Here is a 27,906-nt window from a genome sequence, read left to right as displayed (position 1 = left end):
CCATTTTCTGAAATGGAAGAAGCATTTATTTCAGGTACTACATCTTATTTGAAAATAATGAAGTACAGGACTAAGAAAACAGTTTTGCTGCTAGTAACAGCAACAACATACATTTAGATAATGGTGGACTGGGGCATAAAGGGGCCACCAGGAGAATGCAGTGATATGTGTACATGATTAAAGGGTGTGGTCAGCCGCTAGAGGGGTGCATGTTATGGGCACCTTAACATATATAATTTATGGTGTATATATATATATATATATATATATACACACACACAGGTTGATATCCCATTTCCGAATATTCCGAAATATGGAATTTTTTGAGTGAGAGTGAGATGGTGAAACCTTTGTTTTCAGATGGCTCAATGTACACAAACTTTGTTTAATACACATAGTTATTAAAAATGTTGTGTTAAATGACCTTCAGGATGTGTGTATAAGGTATATATGAAACATAAATGAATTGTGTGTATGTACACAAACTTTGGTTAATGCACAAAGTTATTAAAAATATTAGCTAAAATTACCTTCAGGTTGTGTGTTTAATGGCCCTCATTCCGAGTTGTTCGCTCGCAAGCTGCTTTTAGCAGCATTGCACACGCTAAGCTGCCGCCTACTGGGAGTGAATCTTAGCTTATCAAAATTGCGAACGAAAGGTTCTCAAAATTGGGAATAGAAATTTTTTTGCAGTTTCTGAGTAGCTCGAGACTTACTCTTCCAGTGCGATCAGTTCAGTGCTTGTCGTTCCTGGTTTGACGTCACAAACACACCTAGCGTTCGCCCAGACACTCCTCCGTTTCTCCAGCCACTCACGCGTTTTTCCCAGAAACGGTAGCGTTTTTTCACACACTACCATAAAACGGCCAGTTTCCGCCCAGAAACACCCACTTCCTGTCAATCACACTCCGATCTCCAGAACGAAGAAAAAACCTCGTAATGCCGTGAGTAAAATACCTAACTGCATAGCAAATTTACTTGGCGCAGTCGCAGTGCGAACATTGCGCATGCGCAGTTAGCGGAAAATCGCTGCGATGCGAAGAAAATTACCGAGCGAACAACTCGGAATGACCACCAATGTGTATAGGAATCATAAATGCATTCTGTGCTTAGACTTGGGTCCCAACGCCATGATATCTCATTATGGTATGCAATTATTCCAAAATACGGAAAAATCCGATATCCAAAATACTTCTGGTCCCAAGCATTTTGGATATGGGATACTCAACCTGTATATATATGTATGTTTTTATATATATATATATATATATATATATATATACATCCACCAGATCCGGCACTCCTATTGTCCCAGTGTAGAAACTTGCCAGGTGCCCTCCGTGACGGCCGTGTTGCAACGGCCCACAATATCCACACACCACTCGGCGGCACTCCGGACAAATAAAATGAAGACTACAAAGTCATCTTGGATTAAATCGACGTTTCAGTGCTCGGCGGCACTTTTATCAAGATTATCAGACAGCATAAGAAACCATTGTGTATACAATATATATAGCATCAGTGAAACCACACATTGCACGTCAGGTCCCACCCCACTACCAATCAATGTGGTGTCGGGCGTGGCGTGCAGACAGCTGAATCAAGTTCACAATTACAAGAAATGCACATTATAAACATCACAGTGATCAAAAATGTATAAATCACAGAACTCACACATACATGTGAAAAAAACATCTAGATAAAAAAGGTGAAAAAAAATGACCATATTAAAAACCAACAACAAGCACTAGACTTTTTAGAACAAGTATTTCCTCATGTAGCTATATACAAAAGTAGCTACATATCCAACAGAACGGAATGCCTGTGCTAATAAACACTCCATAGTCTAAGACAATTCCTTGCCTGGAGATAGCTTATAAAGTAACATGCTGTGTGTCCATCTATAATAATGTATTAAAGATGCAACAATCTTATTATCACAAGAAACAGTGTAACCCTAGTGATTCATTTAACCCTCGAGGGGAAAGTGTACCAAGCCTTTCAATCCACTGTGTCTCCCGCTGTAACAGCAGTTTTTTTCTATCACCTCCTCTACTAAGGACAGGAATATGATCGATCATTCTATATTTAATTGCTGTTAAGCTACTGCTAAACATAGCTTAACAGCAATTAAATATAGAATGATCGATCATATTCCTATGATTTATACATTTTTGATCACTGTGATGTTTATAATGTGCATTTCTTGTAATTGTGAACTTGATTCAGCTGTCTGCACGCCACGCCCGACACCACATTGATTGGTAGTGGGGTGGGACCTGACGTGCAATGTGTGGTTTCACTGATGCTATATATATGGTGTATACACAATGGTTTCTTATGCTGTCTGATAATCTTGATAAAAGTGCCGCCGAGCACTGAAACGTCGATTTAATCCAAGATGACTTTGTAGTCTTCATTTTATTTGTCCGAAGTGCCGCCGAGTGGTGTGTGGATATATATATATATATATATATATATACATGTTATAGTGTACTCCAGTACTTGCTGACCTGTATCTAAAACTCAATGAGAATTGCCTTAGGTCCAGTAAAGGCAAAAAACATGCCATTGTAAAAAACAACAACAACAACAACAACAACAACAACAACAACAACAACAACATAAAAACAACAACATAAAAACAACCATCTCAGCTCTCATCACTGGGATGTCTTAAGTGTAGGTTAGTGAATACATGCACAGCTGCAATGCCATTTCCATCACTGAAGGGAACTGTGTTCATTATGTTAAAGCCCACAGCCAACAAGAGGAGGGGGCAGAGTTGTGTCATGACTACCCACTGTAAACTTAGAACCCATATTTTTCAGTAGTCCTACTTCGCCAGGTAACTGACTCACTTGTAGAGTAACAATGTATAATTTGAGTGCATAGTCTGGAACCTGGCCTCTAGAGATGGGGTGGGCCCACCAGAAATTTCTCTTGTGCGCCAGTAGGCTAGTCCAACACTACATTTAAAGCTCAGTATCACAAATGTTGCCAGTGACGGACAATATACTGTTGAATGGTTTAACATTTCCTCACTGTTTTAAGACCACATTACTTTTAGACAAACCACACCTTTGTGGGCGTTGATGCCTGTGGCTAGCTCAAGAAAATGGGGACTCTCATCAGTCAAATCATTCAAATCATCTTGAAATTTTTAGATAATCTATTGGATACAGGGTCCCATTAATTAAGTGTCCCCTTTTAAATGGTTATAAATAACATCGTAACATTTATTGTTAACAACTGTGTGGGTTATTTTTAAAGATAAGCTAAAGTGAAATGACGGAAGGGGAGAGGTATTGTGTAAAATATAACATTTTCTACCTAAAGTGTTAAGCTGTGTAGCTGTTAGTCTGCCCTACCCAAAGGTGACATATGACCATAATCCCTTGAGCACCAGATTCTGTCCACAGCACTGACTCCAAGTAATCAATCATAGGGGAAACTCTAGCCATAAGCCGGGTCAATATGGCTAAAGTGCTTTCTGTGATAGAGAACTGCTCAGCTGCACTGGTCCTGCCTGCAGATCATGCGTTCTGCAATGAGGGTGCAAGAGGTACTTAGACAATTGCAATATAAAGTATAATAACAGTTCAATGATTCCGTTACACACCAATGCATTATTTCCAATAACCGTACCAGCAGCCTTAGCTGTCACACATACTAGTCTACAAATACAGTGAGAGAAGTACTAATGTTGGGCTACCTCGCTCTGATGTTTATTCTCTTGGGGTATCCAAAAAAGTTGTTGTCTGCTCCAATGCCTTCCTTGATACTGCCCATGCCTTGTTGGCATAAACTTGTCACTACAGTATTTCAGTTATACTAGGGTATTCAATTATCCGCAAATTTGCGGCAATTTTTCGCCCGAAATTTTTTTGCGGCAATCGGCCGAAAATTGCAGCGAAAACGCTCCATTTTTCGACCTATTCAATTCCGACCGGGTTTCACATGAAAATTCTTGCAGTGAAAAGTGCAGGTGAAAATGGGGAAATCAGCCTGTACCCCAAAAAATGCTAAACTAACATAGGAAAACAGAAGAGAAGTGTGTTAGAGATCACATTAGAGAGTTTTTGGGGACTTAAATTGTGTGAAATGGCGGTTATATGCATTTTTTTTAAAATGCAAAAAAATGATAGAAAGCAAGTTTTTTTGAGCAAAATAAATGCTCTCATTAAATTTGGGGTACATGAAAATGGGTATAAGTATATATTTGGGTTATTTTAGGGTACTTTAAAAAAAAGTGGAAACAGACCGATTACTCCCATCTGCAAGCCTAAAAAACACCTGTCCCACTCATAAAGCACCCCAATATACCTGTCCCATACCTTGAACCCCAATTTCCATCACTTTTTACTTTTTCACCCCAAAAATGACATGTCATTATTGGCCAATTAAAAATAATTAAAAACTTCAACGTGCCTAATTAGTCATAAAGGGGGGTGTCCCAGGAGTTCTGTACCATATCCAAACATTTTTACCTTAAAATAGTGACTTTTCCCAACTTTTCACCTGCTTCAGAGAAGGTGAAGTGAAATTAGTGAAAACATGATCACCGATAAATTTTCCAGGATAATTGAATAGGCTGTAATTGCATTTCACGTGAAAAGTCCGGTTTTTCACCCGAAAACCGGACTTTTCACGTGAAAAGTCCGTTATCACTGCTAATTGAATATGGCCCATAGGCTTATTAACTCTTTAATACCTTTTGTAGTGTCTGTGAGGGTTTACCTTTCTCGTTGCAGGGGTTCATCCTGCTCCAGTTGTTTTCAGTATTTCCTCAAAGCAAATAACTTTTCATGATGTGGTCAGAAATGCAGCGTTATGGAATTTTACAGATGAGAACATAAAGATGGCTTCCTACATAGGCCATGATGGAAAAGTCTACTACCTACTTAATGATAAGATGATATGGAGAGATATAAAGAGCCGTTCAAGTATCCTGGTACTTGTGTTTATTATGAATCATATAATAGCAAAGTATGGGTCTAGGCATTTGTTAAATGTCAGCTTTGCAGTACATGAAAAAGCACAGTAAGTACTTGTATTCCACAGATATAACTATTACAATAGTCCATTACATAATAAAGAACAAAACAATAAAACACACAAATGAATACCATTGAAAAATAATAGAAACTCTTTAAAATCTGTTTTGTATGATGAGAAACCACTCAACAGATTAAGTTAAGTGTGATATTCATTAACTGTAACCTTTTTTAATGTAGCTACAAAAGAGATCATCTTGATGCCTGCCTACTCCAGATGAGATAAATGCATCACAGAACACAATGACATTAAAGTGGGAATTGTTAAAAGTCTGAACAATACATGAGAACACATTATGCCATTTGCTTAATACATTTCCATATACACTTACAAAAAGCAAGGTTTTCACATGCAAAAATAATAGGTACTTGATATTATATGTAAAAGTATTATTTTTTGTTTATTATTATCTTTGGATTCCAGTGTAAACTTTCAGAATGAATGTTTGTGTTATTTGTAGGTATTGGAAGATAAACGTCTCTCCTGCAGTCAGAGTATGACAGCAGACTGGATTGCCAGACATATTTATGTGGCTGTATGTTCGGAACAAAATGGGACCCAGCTTCTCTTTACTGACCTGGAACAAAAAGAGAAGATCCTAAAACCTTTAGAATGTAAGCTCTCACGAGCAGGGCCCTCTTCCCTCATGTGCTTATCCTTTTTCTTACTTTAATCATCTGCAACTGCACCAAATCCAGCAGTCTTCTGCCACCTGATACTAATTCCAGTGTCATCTGCTGATGTAACTATGTTTCTTTACCCTGTACTTGTCCTATACTGTCATCATCTGTAAGTTGCTGTTTTCCTGTTTTGATTATTCATTTATGTACTCTGTAATTGGGCTCTGCGGAACCCTTGTAATGCCATATAAATAAAGGATAATAATAAATAAAACCTTTCGGCACATCTCCGATATCACTAAAGCTGCCCACTGACACTGTCATAGCTTACCCATTGCTATGACTTAGTTACTGATGTACTTTATCATTCAGTAAAATATGTATTATCCTCCATTCCTATGATAAACCAAATAACCCCCCTCTCCTCCCAGTACTGGTTAATGAAGGGATATGTCAGCAGCACACTGTATAACCAAGGGTGTAGCTACCATAGGTACAGGGAGTGCAGCTGCTATGGGGCCCAGAACTGAGAGGGGCCCATCTTCCCTGTCAAAGTTACATGTGTTGTATACATTTTCCACCATTGGGGCCCGATAAACTTGTGCCTTTCGACTTACAATATATCTAGTTACACCCCTGGACCTGCTCACTGTACAGTGGAATAAAATTAACTGGAGTTCATTATAATGTTACATACAGTAATATGAATTGGGGCATTGTAATGTGGCACAATATCAGGTAGAGGCAGTATAGTGTGGCCTATCATGAACTAGGGACACTGTACAGTATATAGTAAGGGGAATTATGAGTACGGTATTGCATAATATGTATTGGCAGCCCTACAATGTGACAAACTACAGTTTATAAAATAAACATGGGGCAGTACTATTGGGCATAAAATGAACTAAGGCACTAGTATAGTTCAGTAAATGAACTAGGGCACTATTATGGGGCATACAATGAACAACTGCTACAGAGAGGTGTCTCTCTAGAAGCATTGGGACAGGGGCCCCTTCAAAGTGTTGCTATGGGGCCCACAAAGTTCTGCCTACGCCCCTGTGCATAACCCTGCATGTACACACACATGTGGCCAAATTGCCTTGCCCAGCTGTCTGCGCTTTCCCATCCACCCCCACTCTGCGGCTTGTTGCTCTGTACTTCCTGGGGAAGTTTTCCCTTTCCATTTGAACAGAATTACATTTTTGAGATGTAGAATATTGCCTAGTACACACAACATTCTGCTAATGACATGGGACTTCTGTGGTCACAATTCTGGAAGCTCATTAAGCTCTTTACTGGCTGCATATAGGGGGTCATTCTGACCCGATCGCACGCTGCAGTTGTTCGCAGCGCAGCGATTGGGTCAGAACTGCGCATGCGCCGGCATCGTAGTGCGCTGGCACATGCCAGATGGCCGATGGCCATCCTTACCTAGCGATCGCCTCTGCCTGATTGACAGACAGAGGCGTTTGCTGGGCAGGAGGGGGCGGCATGGCGGCATTTAGCTGCCGTTTTCAGGGCGCGGTCCGGCCAACGCAGCCATTGCCGGACTGTGCAGGGGGCGTGCCGCAGTGGCTGCGTGACGTCACACGCAGCCGCTGCGACCAGGGGCAGCGACGGGTAACTCCCGCCCAGCTGCAGGTGCTGCGCTGGCCGGGAGTTACTCTTCAAGTACAAAAGCATCGCAGCTGTGCGATGCTTTTGTACTTGTGTAGGGGATGCCGGACTGACACACGGGGCGAACTAGTCCTGTGCTGGGTGTCCCCCCGCATGCCTGGGAAGATGATCATAGCTGTGCTAAATTTAGCACAGCTACGATCAACTCGGAATCACCCCCCATAGTCATGTCATGTTGCAAAGGCTGCCACTATTCAATGACCATCATGTATTAGCATCCCTGTAATCCAGTAGTTACATGCATTACATCATGATGTTATCAATCTGAGATAAGAAAAGAAAAATTGTTGGGTTTAAGATATCATATGGACAAATACTGTATATCATACCCTGTAAACACATATTTCTGATACGGCTGGATAGCCATCGGCTGGTCGTGCTTCCATAGAAGTGCTGACATAAAAGTGTTATTATAAAAATAGCGTTATACCTGCGTTAAACCGAAGGAAAACAGAAGGGAAACATCAACACACCAACACTACCACAAAAGGACTGCTTTAATGCCTCAAAAGTATGTAATTCATCTTATGCATATTATCTGATTTTAAAAACCTATGAAAAGGCATCCCCAATCTGCTCACTACAGTTCTCTCTTAGGCAAACTTATGTATGTTTCTTGATGTAATGATTTCTTGTAATTGTCATTGCATGTGTGGGGAAGTTGCTCGGTGAAACATTTTATTATTGCATACTGACTGGTGTTTACCTCCTTTGAACATTTACCATTGTGGTCAGGTGTACTATATCTTTATATTTAGTAAGGTGTAGTCATGGTGTAAAGGACACAGTATGATTACCAATTAGTAAAAGAAAACAAATACTGAGCAACATCCCCAAACAGGTAATTTCAACTTTAAACTTGTCATTTATTTTGTACGCTCTGGACATGGCTACTAATAGCAAATGTACAGACAAAATTCTTAAAGCTATGTGTGCAAATGCTAGGAGCTTAGGAGACAAAATTCCAGAGCTAATTGCAATAATGACAAGGGATAACCTGGATTTTGTGGCAATTACAGAGTCTTGGTGCAATGAGAATCATGACTGGGACTTAGCTATACCAGGATACAATTTATTTAGGAAAGATAGAATAGGAAGAATAGGAGGAGGGGTAGCAATGTATGTGAAAAAAAGCATAAATGCTACTTTAATACAAAATATTGAAGCCAAAACTGAGGCCCTTTGGGTCACCATAGAAACTGGGAAGAAGGACATTATTCGCATTGGGGTGATCTATAGACCACCAGGCCAGGGGCAAGATTTGGACAGGAACCTATTGTTGGACATCTCTAAAATGGCTTTTAAGGGAGAAGTCATAATCATGGGAGACTTTAATTTACCTGATGTAAATTGGGAGGGGTCTTTTGCAAGTTCAGCTACAAGTGGCAAATTTTTACATTCCTTACAGGGAGCATCTCTCAAGCAATTGGTGAGGGAGCCCACTCGCAAAGACTCAATATTAGATCTAATTCTTACAAATGGTGATAGGATATTTGATATATATGTGGGTGAGCACCTGGGATCCAGTGATCATCAAGCAGTATGGTTTAGTATAAAGACAGGATCCAACTCCTGTCACACAAAAACAAAGGTGTTGGATTTTAGAAATGCTGACTTTGCAAAAATGGGGAGATGTTTAAGTGATTCATTGGCAGACTGGAGGAACTTGGAAGGAGTGCAGGAGAGGTGGAAAAAACTGAAAAGTGCAATGCTAAGTGCAACAGACCTTTGTATCAAAATGATTAGGAAAAGCACCAGGAAAAGGAAGCCAGTGTGGTTCACAAAAGAAGTATCAACTAGTGTGAAAGCAAAAAAGATGGCTTTTAGGAAATACAAACAGACTCAAAATAATAACGACAAAGAGGTGTATCTGGACAGACGGAAGGATGCTAAGAAAGTGATCAGACGTGCAAAGGCAGAAGCTGAGGAGAAAATGGCCCAGTCAGTAGATAAAGGGGGCAAAACTTTTTTTAAGTATATAAGTGAAAGGAGAAAATCAAATGGAGGAATAATAAGACTTAAGACAGAGAGTGGGCATTTGGTGGAGGGAGACAAGGCAATAGCAGGTCACCTAAATAATTATTTTTGCTCAGTATTTACTACAGAAGAAGGGATGGGGCCACAGTTAAGTTGCAAGGACATTCATAAAAATAAGGTAGATGAAAATACATTTACAGAGGAGAAGGTCCTAACAGAACTTTCAAAACTAAAAGTGGATAAATCAATGGGACCAGATGGGATACACCCAAGGATACTCAAAGAGCTAAAAGATGTGCTGGTTACACCTTTAACAGAATTATTTAACCAGTCACTAAATACAGGTGCTATTCCAGAGGACTGGAAAAGAGCAAATGTAGTTCCACTGCACAAAAGTGGAAGCAAGGAAGAAGCAAGTAACTACAGACCAGTAAGCCTTACATCAGTAGTAGGGAAAGTAATGGAAAAACTATTAAAAGAAAGAGTAGTGGAATATCTTAAATCAAACAACTTACAGGATCCAAAACAGCATGGATTTACTGGTGGGAGATCATGCCAAACAAATCTTATTGACTTTTTTGACTCTGTGATGAAAATAATAGATCAAGGGGGGGCTGTAGATGTAGCATATCTAGACTTTAGTAAGGCATTTGACACTGTCCCACATCGCAGACTGCTAAATAAACTTGAAAGCCTGGGGGTGGATTATAAATCAGTTAAATGGATAAGAACCTGGTTGCAGGACAGGAAACAGACAGTCGTAGTTAATGGAGTGCAATCTATGGAGGGAAATGTTACCAGTGGAGTACCCCGTGGATCTGTACTTGGTCCAGTTCTCTTTAATATCTTTGTTGGTGACATTGCAGATGGTATTGAAGGGAAGATATGCCTTTTTGCAGATGATACAAAGATATGCAACAGGGTAGACACACCGGGAGGGGTCAAACAAATGATTAATGACCTAGGTAGGCTTGAGAAATGGTCAAGAACGTGGCAACTACAGTTTAATGCTAAAAAATGCAAAATCATGCACTTAGGTCTCAAAAACCCAAAGGCTAAGTATAGTATCAAGGGTACTATAATGGAAACTACTGAGGAGGAAAGAGATTTAGGAGTCACTATTTCAAGTGACTTGAAGGCAGGAAAGCAATGCAACAAAGCAATGAGAAAGGCAAGTCAGATGCTTGGTTGCATAGGGAGAGGAATCAGTAGCAGGAAAAAAGAAGTGATAATGCCACTGTATAGGTCATTGGTACGGCCCCATCAGGAATACTGTGTCCAGTTCTGGAGACCCTATCTCCAGAAGGATATAAATACATTAGAGAGTGTACAAAGAAGGGCAACTAAAATGGTGCATGGCCTACATCACAAAACTTACCCGGAAAGGCTAAAAGATCTTAACATGTATAGTTTGGAGGAGAGAAGGGAAAGGGGGGACATGATAGAAACTTTCAAATATATCAAGGGTCTTAACAAAGTTCAGGAGGGAAACATTCTTCAAAGGAAAAGAAGTATTAGAACTCGAGGGCATACATTGAGACTGGAGGTTCAGGGGAAATTTAAGGAAAAATTACTTCACAGAAAGGGTAGTGGATAAGTGGAATAGCCTCCCATCAGAGGTGGTAGAGGCTAAGACTGTAGGGCAATTTAAACATGCTTGGGACAGGCATATGAATATCCTTACAAAGAATTAAGGTTAAAAAAGGGTTGAGATTGCCTAAAGGATAAAATAAAAAAGCGGCAGACTAGATGGGCCAAGTGGTTCTTATCTGCCGTCAAATTCTATGTTTCTATGTAACCCCATCATAGGGGTAAATGTAATAGGGTGTGAGAAGTAGGAGGTGCGGGAGTTTGTGCGAGAATGTCTGTATTTTTAGAGCAACAATTATTTACAAGGCAAAACCACCCTCATCTCCTACTTCTCCCACCCTTTTTTCATTTTATCCATAATATTCAGTATGAGTACATGGCGAGAGTGTTTGAAGCATGCGAGTTACATCACTGTAACAACAAATTTACATATGATAGTAAATACTACATGGGATGATATTAATTATATATTACAATTTATTGCTGGCCATACATGTGACAAATCTACTGCTCTATAAGAACACCAAGCACCAAAATCCATTCCCCAAAATTGCCCACTCATGAAGTACAATAAGAGGCAGTTTTCAAAATTTAATGGGTACGCTGTGGGCCATCATTTTAAAGTGATAATAGGTTTTGCCTTTAAAATATTGCTGCTTTAAAACATCGGGTTAGACTCGCTGGAATCATGCCAATACAGGATATTACTTTTCCTCCTATATGTCTCATCTTTGTTCTGCTGTTCTCATGACAGAATACTTCTAATGAGTACTGTATGTAGCTTTGAATATAAAAGTATTTGTTTAAAATGTTTGTTCTTCCATATATATATATATATTGTAACACTGTAGGGGTGCAAGGTGCCTTTTCCTGGGGAATATGGCAGCACGCAGCAGCTGAGGAACAACACAAGTCCAGTTTCTGGTACAACTGACCCCGGCCAGTTTTATTGAAACAGAAAATAAAACAAACCCCAAAATAAAAATACCTTGCCTGTCCGGCACTAACTAAACATAAGATGTTCCTAACTGTCACTAAACAAAACACAGAGTTCTTCAGTACATACTGTATAGCTTACTTGCATCAGAAAGCGTGTCTCTCACACACAGATCCTGCAGCCTTCCCAGGCAGTCTGCCCATACTAATCAGGTTAGAAGCACTATATCACTCTTACACAGCTGAAACCCTGATTAGCCCTCTGTGAGGCCAAAGACCCGAACTGGGCCCAATGTCTAGAACTCGCCTTATCTCTCTCTCAGAGCCTTTACCCAGCTTTTACAGCAAACTGAAAAGGTTCAGACAAAACAAAAAGCATTTTTCCTAGAAGTTAACATTTTCTAAAACATGTAAGACAAGAACCTGGGACAAATATACCTGCCCTCAAACACTATCCCAGTGTTCTTGTCACATATCCCCCTCCCCTGTTTCGACCTAGGGGCCGGAACACTTGTAGCCCCCAAACAGAAGATGCGAGACAATGCATCTGCGTTGGCCAATTGTGTTCCCGGTCTATGTTCGACAGTAAACTTAAAGTCCTGCAACGCTAGAAACCATCTAGTTACACGAGCATTCTTGCCTCTATTTACATACATCCATTTTAAAGGGGCATGGTCTGTCACTAGTCTGAATTGTCTACCCAAGAGGTAATATCTCAAGGTATCTAGTGCCCACTTAATGGCCAAAGCCTCCTTTTCCACAATGGCATACCTTTTTTCATGCTCATTGAGTTTCCTACTTAAATAAATGATAGGGTGTTCGTCCCCATCTCTGGTTTGGGACAGCACAGCACCTATCCCTACCTCTGAGGCATCTGTCTGTACCACAAATTCTTTTGAAAAATCTGGTGTTATCAACACCGGTTGTGAACACAAAGCCACTTTTAACGCTTGGAACGCCTTTTCTGCATCAGGGTTCCATTTCACCACATTTGACTGCTTCCCTTTGGTAAGGTCTGACAACGGCACCGCTGTGGTCGCAAAATTAGGAATAAACCGTCTATAGTACCCAGTAATTCCCAAAAAAGCCCTTACCTGTTTTTTATTCACTGGACGAGGCCAGTTTTGAATAGCATCAACTTTATTCAATTGGGGCCTAATCAGACCTCTGCCTATGGTGAAGCCCAAGTATTTGACCTCCTCCATTGCGAGGCAGCACTTCTTTGGGTTAGCAGTTAACCCTGCCTCTCTGATTGAGTCCAGTACTGCTTGTACTTTAACCAAATGTGACCCCCAGTCTGTACTGTGAATTACCACATCATCCAAATAGGCAGCTGCATATTTTCTATGGGGCCTCAAAATTTTATCCATCGCCCGTTGAAAGGTTGCTGGAGCCCCATGCAACCCAAAGGGTAACATCTTATACTGGTACAGCCCCTCCGGAACCGAAAAGGCTGTTTTTTCTTTGGCGCTATCAGATAAAGGTATTTGCCAGTAACCTTTGGTCAGGTCCAATGTGGTGAGAAACCTGGCTGTTCCCAGCCTTTCTACAAGCTCATCCACACGGGGCATGGGGTATGCGTCAAACTTGGACACCTCATTTAACTTACGAAAGTCATTACAGAAGCGTATGCTACCGTCGGGCTTCGGGATGAGCACTATGGGACTGGACCACTCACTGTTAGACTCCTCTATGACTCCAAGTTCTAACATGGTTTTAACTTCCTTAGAAATAGCTTCTCGCTGAGCTTCAGGAATCCTATATGGCTTTAAATGAACCCTGACCCCTGGTTCTGTGACAATGTCATGTTTTATTATGGTCGTTCGGCCAGGCAGCTCTGAAAATACCTCCCTATTTTGGATGAGAAATTCTTTAACCTGATTGTTCTGATCAGCTGATAATGTCTCTGACACCTTCACTGCGGGAAGCAACCGGGGTGAAGACACCGAAGGGCAAGGCTCCGCTGACAGAGACAACCTATCTTTCCAGGGTTTGATTAAGTTAACATGGTAGATCTGTTCGGGTTTTCTCTTTCCCGGCTGGTATACTTTGTAATTAACCTCATTCACTTTTTCCCTAATCTCAAATGGACCCTGCCATTTAGCTAGGAATTTGCTTTCCACAGTGGGTACCAAAACAAGAACTCTATCTCCAGGAGCAAATTCCCGTATCTTGGCACTCCGGTTATAGACCCTCTGTTGAGCACTTTGGGCCTGTTCCATGTGCTCTCTGACAACAGGTACCACGGCTGCAATCCTATCCTGCATTTGTGTTACATGCTCAATAACGCTTCTATAAGGAGTGGGCTGTCCTTCCCATGTCTCTTTGGCAACATCCAACAGCCCTCTGGGGTGTCTACCATACAACAAATCAAATGGAGAAAACCCCGTAGAGGACTGAGGAACTTCTCTGATGGCCATTAACAAGTAGGGCAACAAACAATCCCAGTTTTTCCCATCTCTCTCAACAACCTTTTTTAACATACTTTTTAATGTTTTATTAAACCTTTCCACCAACCCGTCAGTTTGGGGATGGTAGATGGACGTCCTGAGGTGAGTGACCTTAAATAACTTGCACAATTCTTTCATGATCCTTGACATAAATGGAGTACCTTGGTCAGTCAAAATTTCTTTTGGTATTCCCACTCTACTAAATACCTGCACCAGCTCCCTAGCTATCGCCTTGGTTGTGATAGTGCGTAAAGGGACAGCCTCAGGATATCGAGTGTGCATAGTCCATAATTACCAGGATATACTGATGGCCCCGAGCAGACTTTAACAAGGGCCCCACGAGATCCATGGCTATTCTGTCAAACGGGACCTCTATAATAGGCATGGGAACTAGTGGGCTCCTGAAATGGGGTCTAGGGGCATGATACTGGCATTCAGGACAGGAAGAACAATATTCAGACACTTCTTTATAAACCCCTGGCCAAAAGAACCTTTGTAAAACTCTTTCAGTGGTTTTTTCTGCCCCTAAATGTCCTGCGGTAACGTGACTATGAGCTAAATCTAGTACCGTTCTCCGATAAGGCTGGGGAACTACCAGCTGTTCCACCACATCCTCACCCCTTTTGACAATGTGGTACAAGAGCTCATTACAGATGGCCATGTGGGGATACGTAACCCTGTCACCTGGTACCACAGGTTCCCCATTAACAATCTTAACATTCTCTCTAGCCTTTATTAAGGTAGGATCCTTTAACTGTTCAGACGCAAACAGATCCTTCTTTACCTCCAGGTCAGGCACGCTTTCAGTTCTAACTACTATGTCTCTGTTCCCGGCAAGAGGGTCCTCACTGGACTCCCCATCTGTCACTTCCCCAGCCAAACTAGCAAAAGGCAAAGGGCCAGAAAGTTCCGAAGACCCACGTACATCCATAAAATCACCGGTATTATCAACTGGCTTTTTACTTCTCACATCTGTTGATAACCGTGATTCCCACAGTTTCCAAAAATGAGGAAAATCCCTCCCTATTATGGCCTCATGCACCAAGGTAGGGACCAGTCCCACTTTAACCATTGCTGACCCACAACAAGTTTCTATATTCACCTCAGCAGTGGCATAATGTTGGGTATCCCCATGTATGCAAGTTACCCCAATAGGTATTTGCTGGACCTTTAAGGGGTTCACTAACCCAGCTTTCACGAGGGTAACTAAACTCCCTGAATCTAGCAAGGCCTCTACCCGGTTACCTTCTAAGAACACATCACACATTTGTTTTTCCAGCTCAGGTGAAGGTACCACAGTACAGGCTAACCTAGCAAAGAAAGACATTCTGCGACATTCAAAGGCAGCATCACATTGCATGGGTTCTTGCGTGACTGGGCAATTGGCAATAACATGACCTGGCATACCACACCTAAAACATTTAACCACACGATTATCAACCCATTTGGGCAGCATAGACCGTTCTAGCCCCATTGGCCTGTTTCCAGGGCCAGTGTTTACAGTCTCTCCAGCCTTGCGTTCTCTTAACCGCCCAGCAACGTTTTCCCACGGAACAGTCTTACCAGTCTTTACTGAAGGGCGCTGTCGAGGATCTATGGGTTGCTGGGTGGTCATCAGTAGTTCCTCTGCTGCCAAATACCTCTCTACCATGTCCACTAATTGGTCAGCAGTACCCGGGTTTCCATGGCTCACCCACTTGCGCAGGACCATGGGCAAAGATCTCAAGTAGCGGTCCATGACGACTCTTTCCACCATCTGGGGACCAGTTAATGTCTCTGGCTGCAGCCATTTTTTTGTTAGCTGAATAAGGTCGTGCATCTGGGAGCGCGGAGGCTTCTCCATGGCGTACAGCCAACGGTGCACCCGTTGTGCTCGTACTGACAGCGTGACTCCCAGGCGGGTCAGGATCTCAGTCTTTAGTTTATCATAGTCCCGAGCCTCAGCAGGGCTTAAATCAAAGTAAGCTTTTTGGGGCTCACCTGACAGGAAAGGTGCCAGCAGACTGGCCCACTGTGCTTTCGGCCAGTTCTCACGCTCGGCAGTCCTTTCAAACGTGGTCAGATAGGCCTCCACATCATCAGCCTCTGTCATTTTCTGCAGGAAGTGACTGGCTCGTATAGAACTAGAGCTGGTTGGAGCACTGACGGCCACATCTCCAACCCGAGCTGCAAGTCTCTGCACCACTTCTGCTAAGGCCTCTCTATCCTGACGCTGTTGCCTGTAAAGTTCATCAACAACTGCCTGCTGTTGTCTCTTATTTTCCTCCATTGCCACCTGCTGCTGTCTGTTGGCCTCCTGCTGTAGTCTCCAATTTTCCTCCATTGCCACCTGCTGCTGTCGGTTGGCCTCCTGCTGAGCCGCTGTAGCTTGCAGCAAGGCTTTAAGCAGATCCTCCATGTCAACAGATTTTTCAGGCGGCTTTGCAGCTGCTTTCACCCAGGACATATATCAAACCCTCAGGGGTGAGTCTCAGTAACTTCACACTGGGCTGTATCTGCATAAACCACCGTTTTCTGCAGGCCTCACAAAGCTGCTGCTTTCACTTATGCGCAGAATGGCCTGCTCGTATTCTCCACCAAGTTGTAACACTGTAGGGGTGCAAGGTGCCTTTTCCTGGGGAATATGGCAGCACGCAGCAGCTGAGGAACAACACAAGTCCAGTTTCTGGTACAACTGACCCCGGCCAGTTTTATTGAAACAGAAAATAAAACAAACCCCAAAATAAAAATACCTTGCCTGTCCGGCACTAACTAAACATAAGATGTTCCTAACTGTCACTAAACAAAACACAGAGTTCTTCAGTACATACTGTATAGCTTACTTGCATCAGAAAGCGTGTCTCTCACACACAGATCCTGCAGCCTTCCCAGGCAGTCTGTCCATACTAATCAGGTTAGAAGCACTATATCACTCTTACACAGCTGAAACCCTGATTAGCCCTCTGTGAGGCCAAAGACCCGAACTGGGCCCAATGTCTAGAACTCGCCTTATCTCTCTCTCAGAGCCTTTACCCAGCTTTTACAGCAAACTGAAAAGGTTCAGACAAAACAAAAAGCATTTTTCCTAGAAGTTAACATTTTCTAAAACATGTAAGACAAGAACCTGGGACAAATATACCTGCCCTCAAACACTATCCCAGTGTTCTTGTCACAATATATATATATATATATATATATATATATTGATACAGTAATAAATGTTTTTGGACAGTATGATAAGACACACATCATGGCTACAGCAAGTAGCTGTGATTGCTACAAGTATGTGAAGAAATGGCAATTGGGAACTTTGATGACCTTGGATACTACAAATAACCCCTGCATACACTTCCTGCTTAATGTCACAAATATCTGGGCCTCTGATCTGGACGGATGTCGTTGTTGGAAAGTAAGTGTATCGCTTCTGCCTGGGAAGTTTCTTCATAGTGATGCAAGTTTAAGTATACCTTTTCATGGAAAAAGCCAGAAAGCTTTATAAATCTTTGCACATGTATTTGCTACTGGATCAAAGTAATCAAAGTTATCATTTTTTTCCCTATTTTTGAAGCAATATATGGCAATATTTTCAAATAAACATTCTTTTATTTTAATTAGACTGAATATGCTGAATTATAAAGAAATTGACACTCTTTTCCCATTATATTAGCCATAATTATTTCACACATTTAAATGACCTAGGATATAAACTACTTTTTGTTTGTATTTAGACAATTTAGACAAACTATAGATTTTATTTGGGAACTTCCACTGTGTACATGGGGCCTAATTTATGTTTGACCGATGTTCTCACAACAGAGCGATTATCAGCTGACTGTGCATGTTTTGCGATCACAATGTGCATACATCAGGGTGCTTCTGCGATCTCGCTCGCAATGAGGATTTTATGGAAAAGTGTTTTACAGGAAGTGACCATTTGGAGGAGTTAATGGGGAGTGGATGGAAAAATGCAGGAGTGTCATGGCTGTTTTTGGCTGCAAGCTCAAACACACAGTGCTGGTTTCAGGTGCGGGCTAGCAGGGCGGGAGCCTTGGGCGCTGCAGACTGAGGGGCATGGCCACAGTTATTTCGCCATCACCATCTGCCCCTCTGCTGTCTGCTCTGCGCTGACCCCACTCCGCCTCCTGCTGCCCGCACCCCCACTGTCAGCAGTCCACATTCTCCGAGCTACTCATTTCCCGGCAGAGGGGCTGCACAGGATCTGGGCATAGCATGAGCCCGGATGGAAGGCGCTGATGCTGCTGCTGCCACTGCCCGGACTCTGACTGACCCCTGCCAGCTGGGCACACATGTTCTGCAGCCTGGGCACCTAGATGGAGGTGGCAGCGGATGGGTGCCCACTCCCTGCTGTTTAGGGCCTGCCCGGAGCGAGTGTCATGTTTTACTGTGGAGCTCGCCTGATTCACAGCCTGATCTTCTGCCTGATGGGGGCCAACCAGTTGTTATACCTGAAGGACACTGTGTAGAGACCACTGTAGCTGGTGACCCTACCCACCCTGCGGACCACCAGACCACTAGTACTAGCAGAGCTGCTCCGGGCACTAATGGGCAATCTATCATACCTCCAGTGTGAGTAGGGGGGCTCTACCTGTTGCAATGTGTATAAGAAGCTACCTGGCGCAATGTATATAAGAGACTCTACATGATGCAATGAGTATAAGAGGCTCTACCTGGCGCAATGTGTATAAATGGCTACCTAGCGCAATGTGTATAAGAGGCTCTATCTGGCGCAATGTGTTTAAGGGGCTATTTGGCTCAATGTGTATAAGAGGCTCTTCCTTGTGCAATGTGTATGAGAGGCACTACATGGCGCAACATGTATAAGAGGCTCTACCTGGTGCAATGTGTATTAGAGGCTCTACCTGGTGCAATGTGTATAAGGGACAAGCTGGCACAATGTATATTAGATGGTCTACCTGGTGCAATGTGTGTAAAGGGCTCTAACATGGCATAATGTGTATAAGGCGCTCTACCTGGCGCAATGTGTGCAAGGGGCTCTAATATGGCATAATGTGTATAAGGGATACTACTGTGTGGTGTAATGTGACTGACGGACACTACTATGCGGTGTAATGTGTATTGGTACTATTCTGTGGCCATGCCCCTTCCACATGAAGCCACTCCCCAGTTTTTCTGTGCGACCTGGGTGCAACAAGGTCTAGAACCGGCCCTACATACATACAAAAACATGACACCAGCATTGTTGTTGCCTGTATCCAGTCTGTGTAGCCATACAGTAGGTCTACCCTAGGGGTATTTTATTAAAGGAGGAGGCCCGTATGCAGCCTCCTCTGTTCTGGCCCCCTCTTCTTTGCCAGCAGCGAGTAGATCTCGGGGAAAATGGCTGCCACATCATTTTCCCAGTGATTTCTGCAGCGCTGCTGCCATTGGTGTGGGTATTCCAAAGGGATAACTATATAGTCCAGGGACGTGCGGTGAGCTAAATGGCTCAGGAGGCACTGGCAAGCCCCAGAGACAGATTTACACGCAATATATGAGCCAAAGCGTACATCTGCACATTATACACAGGTGCAGAGGTATAAACTCCTGGAAATTTGGTGAGTTTTGATCACAGATGTTCGGAAAAGATAGACAGGTGAGGCACTGCCCTACCTGCCATAGACTTTTTACTCCAGAGTTTTGGCTATAAAAATCATTAGAATAATGCAAAGAAGATATTTCAAACAAATTATTTGTATTTTTCATATACTTTATAAAGTCAAAACTCTGGCACAAATGATAGTATGACAGGAAAGGCTCTGCCTCACCTGCCTCACCCCACCGCACGTCACGGATAGTATATATATATATATATATATATATAAAAATGGGTGCAGTGTGTATGGTTTAGGCCTCCCTGGACTCAGTGGCCCGTGTGCACTGCACTGCACCCATTTTACCCTTATCCTCAATGTTCCTTGTATTTGCGTATAGGCTGCAAATGTGTGCCCAATTGTGAATGAGTTTGCAATGGCTCCACTGGTCGTCTCTTTTCATTCCTCGGTGGCAGCTTCACTTTCTAAAATTAGTAGTTCCGTAGCCTAAAAAATTGCATCTGCATACTAAGATGACTTAAGCCCATGGACCCTTACTCACTTTATTATAGCATCTTCAGTTTTATGCTTGGCCTCAGTATAAAATAATTGCAGTTAAGGTACTGATCACTGCACTGGAAAACAACCACTTCTTATGTTGTTTTGATAATCTGATATCTGCTTTATATTTAACAATTTGCTCACATAATTGTTCACCATTTTCCCAAAATTTATTGCTGCATGAGGGAAAAGGGATTTGAATAATTACATCTCATCATTTAAGCCAAAGTATGCTATACAGATTGAGTATCTCATATCCAAATATATTTTGAAATACAGAATTTTTTTGAGTGAGACTGAGATAGTGAAAGTTATTAAAAATATTGTATTAAATGACCTTCAGGCTGTGTGTATGAGGTGTATATGAAACATAAATGAACTGTGCGTATGTACACAAACTTTGTTTAATGCACAAAGTTACTGGCTAAAATGACCTTCAGGCTGTGTGTAAAAGGTGTATATAAAACATAAATGCATTCTGTGCTTAGACTTGGGTCCCATTGCCATAATATATCATTAAGGTATGCAATTATTCCAAAATACAGAAAAATCCGATATCCAAAATACTTCTGATCCCAAGCATTATGGATATGGGATACTCAACCTGTGTATATATGTGTGTGTATGTATGTATGTATGTATGTATGTATATATATATATATATATATGAAAAAATAAAGTCGCGCATTAAAACAATATAGTCTCTGAGATATATTAGTCCAAATGTATTATTGCTGCAGTCCTCCTTCAGGAGTAAACCTGTACTCCTCAGCACATGTGAAAAAGAAAACAATGGAGGGCGCAATGGTGAGTGTAATCATCAAAAGTAATTTACTGGCAAAGTATTCACTCACATACATTGAAAGTAAAAGGTAACCAGCGCAGTGTAGACAGCTCGTGTAGCCTCCGGATAGCATACACCGATGTATAACGTTGCTCTAGGGATACCAACAGCCGCTCTGGACATCCAGCCGCACGGACTACAAACGGACCTCACACGCCGCTCATCTGGGCACTGGATCCACGTCACAAGTCCTGCTGGTCACGCCCAACGCGTTTCGTCACGGGACTTCATCAGGAGGTGTGGCTAGCACCATTACAACACACAATTTATATCCAAGCCGCATAATTGATGCAATATACATACATGGTTAAAAATCTACAATAACAGCAGCATAAACAACATTTATACACAACACTAAAACATATTATAGATACAGTATCATAATACATATTAAAACCAAATGGCTTAGTTTATTATAAACATCGTACTAATATACACACTATATAAAACCATCTCAATTGACAAGGGTACACTGATTGATAATTGGCGCACCTCCTGAAAACGGTCAAGCACTTTTACTTAAACCGCAAACATTATGCTGATGAGAGAAGGTTAACTTTATTTGAGTAATACTCTTTGATAGCAGGCTCTAACCTCATTTTTTCATACTGTCGGAGTTTATTAAAGAACCACACCTGTTACATTGAGGCGCAAGGAACTAAAAACTACTTCTTATCACTAAATTTTTTAATTATTAATTAAAATTACATAAGGACCGCAAAAAATAAAATATATATATATATATAAATAAACATCAGAAGCCATCATTACTGAAATATCAGTGCAAACAGAACACAAAGGAGCCAATGGCCCAACTACAATGTGTTAAAGTCACCAATACCAGCAAAAATGGGCCCTAATGCAAAAAGGGCGTGATGTCATAATTCTCATTAAGCCCGTAGGGGCTGATGGTGTTTAATGTATGTATCCAATACATTTCCCTTTTTCCTAAAAGTTTGGACACATCACCCCCCCTATCATCCAGTTTCACATGCTCGATTGCTTTAAAGGTAAGATTATTCAGCGACCCTCCGTTGCAATTTAAAAAATGCCTAGGGACACTATGGTCTTTAAGTTTATTGGCTATACTTGAGCACACTAGAAGTATAGCCAATAAACTTAAAGACCATAGTGTCCCTAGAGAATTATGACATCACGCCCTTTTTGCATTAGGGCCCATTTTTGCTGGTATTGGTGATTTTAACACATTGTAGTTGGGCCATTGGCTCCTTTGTGTTCTGTTTGCACTGATATTTCAGTAATGATGGCTTCTGATGTTTATTTATATATATATATATATATATATATATATTTTATTTTTTGCGGTCCTTATGTAATTTTAATTAATAATTAAAAAATTTAGTGATAAGAAGTAGTTTTTAGTTCCTTGCGCCTCAATGTAACAGGTGTGGTTCTTTAATAAACTCCGACAGTATGAAAAAATGAGGTTAGAGCCTGCTATCAAAGAGTATTACTCATATAAAGTTAACCTTCTCTCATCAGCATAATGTTTGCGGTTTAAGTTAAAGTGCTTGACCGTTTTGAGGAGGTGCGCCAATTATCAATCAGTGTACCCTTGTCAATTGAGATGGTTTTATATAGTGTGTATATTAGTACAATGTTTATAATAAACTAAGCCATTTGGTTTTAATATGTATTATGATACTGTATCTATAATATGTTTTAGTGTTGTGTATAAATGTTGTTTATGCTGCTGTTATTGTAGATTTTTAACCATGTATGTATATTGAATCAATTATGCGGCTTGGATATAAATTGTGTGTTGTAATGGTGCTAGCCACACCCCCTGACGAAGTCCCGTGACGAAACGCGTTGGGCGTGACCAGCAGGACTTGTGACGTGGATCCAGTGCCCAGATGAGCGGCGTGTGAGGTCCGTTTGTAGTCCGTGCGGCTGGATGTCCAGAGCGGCTATTGGTATCCCTAGAGCAACGTTGTACATCGGTGTATGCTATCCGGAGGCTACACGAGCTGTCTACACTGCGCTGGTTACCTTTTACTTTCAATGTATGTGAGTGAATACTTTGCCAGTAAATTACTTTTGATGATTACACTCACCATTGCGCCCTCCATTGTTTTGTTTTCTTTTTTATATATATATATATATATATATATATATACCATACCACAAAAAGGATGGCACTGGAGGCAATTAATACTGAGCAAATGCTGTGCATTATAAAGCAGCGACAGCTGTTTCAGGGCAACAGTCCTTTTCTCAAGCAAATACACCAAGATCATGACAATATATATATACAAATTATGTGGTTCCCTGGTACAGACAGCAGACTAGGAGAAGCCACTGTTCCTGCTGAGCATTATCTGCATAAACGACATTTTGACTTATAGTGAATTCAGCACTAATGTGTTACTGTTTGCCTCACTGAGTTGGCACATTCATTCTAGCTGTGAATTCAGCGCACTAGCTGTGAATTCAGTGCACTTTTCATTACATCTATTATTGCAAGCGTTTTTATTGATTTTTGTGGGATAAATACGATCATATATTGGTCATCCATTCTTTTATGTTCTTCCGACCCTTTTGATTATGAGCCCCTGATGAAGTCCAGTTGGACGAAACGCGTTGGGTTTTGGTTCGGATATGAGATCATCGGATATGTACTAATTAAGAAAGCATATTCAGATTAACAAACTGTCCACATTATATTGTTTTATATCTGATGTCTGCATTTTAATTATGTCAGTCATTTGTCATTCACTGTGATTCACTGTTTAACACTTTTATACAAATAAATTGGAGTTTTTTAAGTGAACTGTGGTCAAATCCTGGAAGATAATACCTCGATTAAGCTCCCTTAAGACACCCCCCCTACTTTTTATATATATATATATATATATATATATATATATAGTGACAGGAATCACATAGAATATAGTCCAACACATTGCCCCATGATCCAGAGGCATCAGTCTGCAACACAGACTGATTTCTGAAATCAGGAGCTTGCAATAATGGCTCTGCGCATAACGCTTGCCTTAAATCCTGCCAAGCAGTCTCTGTGGGCCTAGACCATACTATCTTGTCTGGGGATTGTTTCCTCAGTCATTCAGTTAAGGGTGCCGCCCTAGCGGCAAAATCGCAAATTAACCTACAGTACGATAATAGGACTGCTTTTACCTTGCTGGGTTGAGGTTTAACTTTCCTTCAGCCTACAATATACACCAAATACTTTGCCTCCATCATTCGATGGCACGCTTCTCTGGGTTAGCTGAGAACATATGTGCCCATAGAGAATGTAACAATGCCTCCATCTTTGGAAGGTGCGTCTCCCAGTCAGAGCAAAAAATTACAATTTATCTAAATATGCTGTGCATTCCCTGTGTGGTGAGTGCAATTTATTCATAGTTCTCTGGAAAGTTGCAGGGGTGCCATGCAAACCAAATGGCTGCACTTTATACTGGAACAAAGCCTCTGGGATGGAGATGGCTGTCTTTGCTTTGGCAGCTTCCATCAGAGGAATTTGACAGTACCCCATCGCTAAATCTAGTGTGGCGAGATACTGGCTTGTTACTAATTTTTCTACCAGTTCATCAACCCGGGCCATATGAAAGGAATCAAACTGAGAAACTTTATTTACTTTCTGAAGTCATTACAGAATGTCAAAGTTCCCAAAGGTTTGGACACTAAAACAATGGGATTATTTCATTCACTGTTTCATTCCTGTATGACCCCTAGGTGCAGCATCTCTTCCACTTGCCATTTTACTGCTGCCCCTTTGGCCTCTGGTATACAATATGACCTTTGTTTTATCACCTCCTCGGGTGGAGTAACAATATCATGCTGTATGATTTGGGTTTTCCCCGGGAGGGCAGAGAACACATCCTGGTACCATGCTACTAAGCTTACCACTTCTTGTTTCTGGCTAGGACTCTAGATGACTTCAATGGGCACCTGACATTCTGGGGTTTTCACAGCCACTAAAGAAGGCTTACTGGCACTTTCCAAGGCTTCAACAAATTCACATGGTAGACTTGTACCTCTTTCCTTATACACTACTGCCATACCTTATCATTCACAGGTCACAGGCACGGAAATGATAGAGGAACCAACGGTGGCCTAAATTCTTGCCCGGGTGCGGTCTATTGGCACACTGGGCATTCCTGACAATGTTTCTTTACTGCAGCATGAATGTCTGTTCAGAAGAACCATAGCTGGATAAGCTGGAGAGTTTTTTCCTCCCCTAAATGGCCACTCCACAGATGCATGTGTGCCACCCTCAATACTAACTGCTTGTGATTCCGAGGTACCAACAATTGGTCTACCCTTTTTCCTTGGAAACAGGTTACATGATACAACAAATAATTTTTCAATATGAAAAAAAAAACCACAAATTGGCAAAGCAACAACTTTACCATCAACAACTACCACATTTTCAATTGCATTAACAAAATTTCCATCTTTTTTCTGGTCTTGTCTAAAGTCCTGTAAAGACACCTGCTCACCAATGGGAACCCACTGGGCCTGGGTCTCACTCTCATCCTGTCATTCACTGGCCAAGGAAGCTTTCACAGTCACCACGCTTTGGTATTCTGTAGCCCTCAACTCCAGCTGCTGTTTGCCTGCTGACATCATGATATATAACCATCTTCTTTAGCAATGGGAAATCATGGCCCAGGATCAGCGGGTAAGGTGGTCTGTCGGTTACTGTGACTACCACCTTTAATAATCACCCTTTTGAACTCCTGGGCTTTACTAACACAGCGACTAAATATGCCAGCTTTTCTGGGGCCCGTCACCCCAACCCTGCTGAGTATGGCCTTCTTCAAGCGAGGGTAGAAGCTAGCTTTAGCTATTGTCAGGTCAGTATAGGCTCACTGTGATTTCCCTGTGAGGCAGGAGGCTAACCTGGTAGCTCATTCCTCCTCTGGCCACTTTAACTGTGCAGCAGTGCATTCAAAAGTGCATAAAAACACCTCAATATTATCTGAGGGTGTAAGCTTTTGTAACACCTCACGCTCCTGCCCACCTTTTCTCATCGCTGTTAACTGTTTTTGGGTTTGCTGGCCTTTAGCCAGCTCAGCAATCACTTTCATCATTTCATCTGTTTCCCTTCTTTTCATATACAAATTTAACATGTCTAATTAACTGGCTAGCCAGCTTCCAAGCACACTAAATCAGCTGGTTTCCCTTAGCACCATTGCCTGGGCCTCTAGTCTTATACACAGGAATTAGCAAACAACTTGTATTTGCACAGCCTGCAAAAAGACATATATAGTAGTATATACTGCCGTTTAATGAGTAAAAAGGCCGACCAAGCCGCTATGCAGCGGATAGCATCCTGCAATGTCTCTAACTGCCATTGTGGGTAGATCCGGTTAAAGATTCAGGGTTTTGCTGCGGATACCGTCCAACAAGTGTGGTCCCTGTTTAGGCGTCAAATGTAACAGAACCACATAGACGGAGCACAGTCCAACTCACTTTATTTCCAGCTCAGGCAGGTTAAACAGCACATGTAGGTCTTGCAGGTCAGGTTTTACAGACAGTCTTTAAAACAGCAGCACAACATTCCAAGTTCTGGTAAACGCATGGAGTACATATTCCAAATGGCTCCTAACGTAACCCTAGTCCCCCAATCTATTGCCTGGCCACTTGCTGGCAACAGGAGCCATGACCTACTAAACAAACACATTAGCCCAGCTGTGGCTTACAACAGATTCAGCTAAAACCAAACCCAGTGGTATCCATAAGTGTGCAGAAGCTTCCCATGTCATCCACTATGTTGCTAAGCAGCCCTCAAATATGGCTCAGTAAACACAAAGTAAACCACATCAAATTTATGTGAAAATTATCAAATATTTTAAGTATACATTAAACTGATGGTCAACAGTTGTAGAACACCATTTTCCACTCTTTATAGAACGTTAAGCAATTCAAGTCCAATGAGTAACCTGAAATGGTACAAAGGTAAGCGGTAAACTGTTTGAGGTTAAAGCAGTTTAGGTTATCAAAAACCTGAAATATTATGTACTGTATGTTTCAGAGTTATAAAAAAAGGCCTTTTTCCAGGGAACAAGTAATGTGCTAAGAACCTACAGCTGTTCTGCAGCAAAGAAAAGAGGATTGCCTGGGCGATGAAGCATCACCAGTGGACTACTGAAGACTGGAAGTAGGTCTTATGGACCGATGAAACAAAATGTAAAATCTATGGTTCATGTACACCGTCGAGTAAGTGAAAGGATGGTTTCTCATTGTGGAGTTTATTTACTAATTTACTAATAGTAAAACACGTCATGTTTTGCTATTAATAGGGATGTTTGCACTTTAGCTGATGGGTGTTATTAGTGCCGATATGATCCTGAGTATGAAGAACCAACTTGCTCGTTATTTCATCTACAACAACCCCCTTTCCCAGAACTAATACCGTTCACTGGTACTCGGCTGCTGGCAGTACTTCAACACATACATTTAAAGGGAACAGGACACTTTAGAAAGACTGATTGGCACAAGAAACTGAAATAAATAACTCAAGGTACTGTACCATTAAAATAGGTGGCACTAAGAACAAAACACACCAGCTAAATATACCAACTAAATAGGAATAACAATACTAAAACATGACATAGAAAACAGCTAAACAGATCTTTAAAATAGCATTGGTTATTGACACTGAAGAGTATGCT

At 41.6% G+C, this 27,906-nt stretch overlaps 1 protein-coding gene across 1 annotated transcript in view; it reads left to right on the top strand.

The window, feature by feature from the left end:
* Positions 1-27,906, top strand: part of ROS1 (ROS proto-oncogene 1, receptor tyrosine kinase) — a 311,501-nt gene that overhangs the window by 82,166 nt on the left and 201,429 nt on the right. Inside the window, 2 exon segments of the mRNA XM_063919336.1 lie at positions 4,755-4,954; positions 5,519-5,710. Of these exon segments, the coding sequence (XP_063775406.1) occupies positions 4,755-4,954; positions 5,519-5,710 (392 nt within the window).

This window comes from Pseudophryne corroboree, chromosome 4 (genome assembly GCF_028390025.1).
Source record: "Pseudophryne corroboree isolate aPseCor3 chromosome 4, aPseCor3.hap2, whole genome shotgun sequence".
Taxonomy (NCBI): Eukaryota; Metazoa; Chordata; class Amphibia; order Anura; family Myobatrachidae; genus Pseudophryne; species Pseudophryne corroboree.
This window is presented reverse-complemented; position numbering and strand designations above follow the sequence as displayed.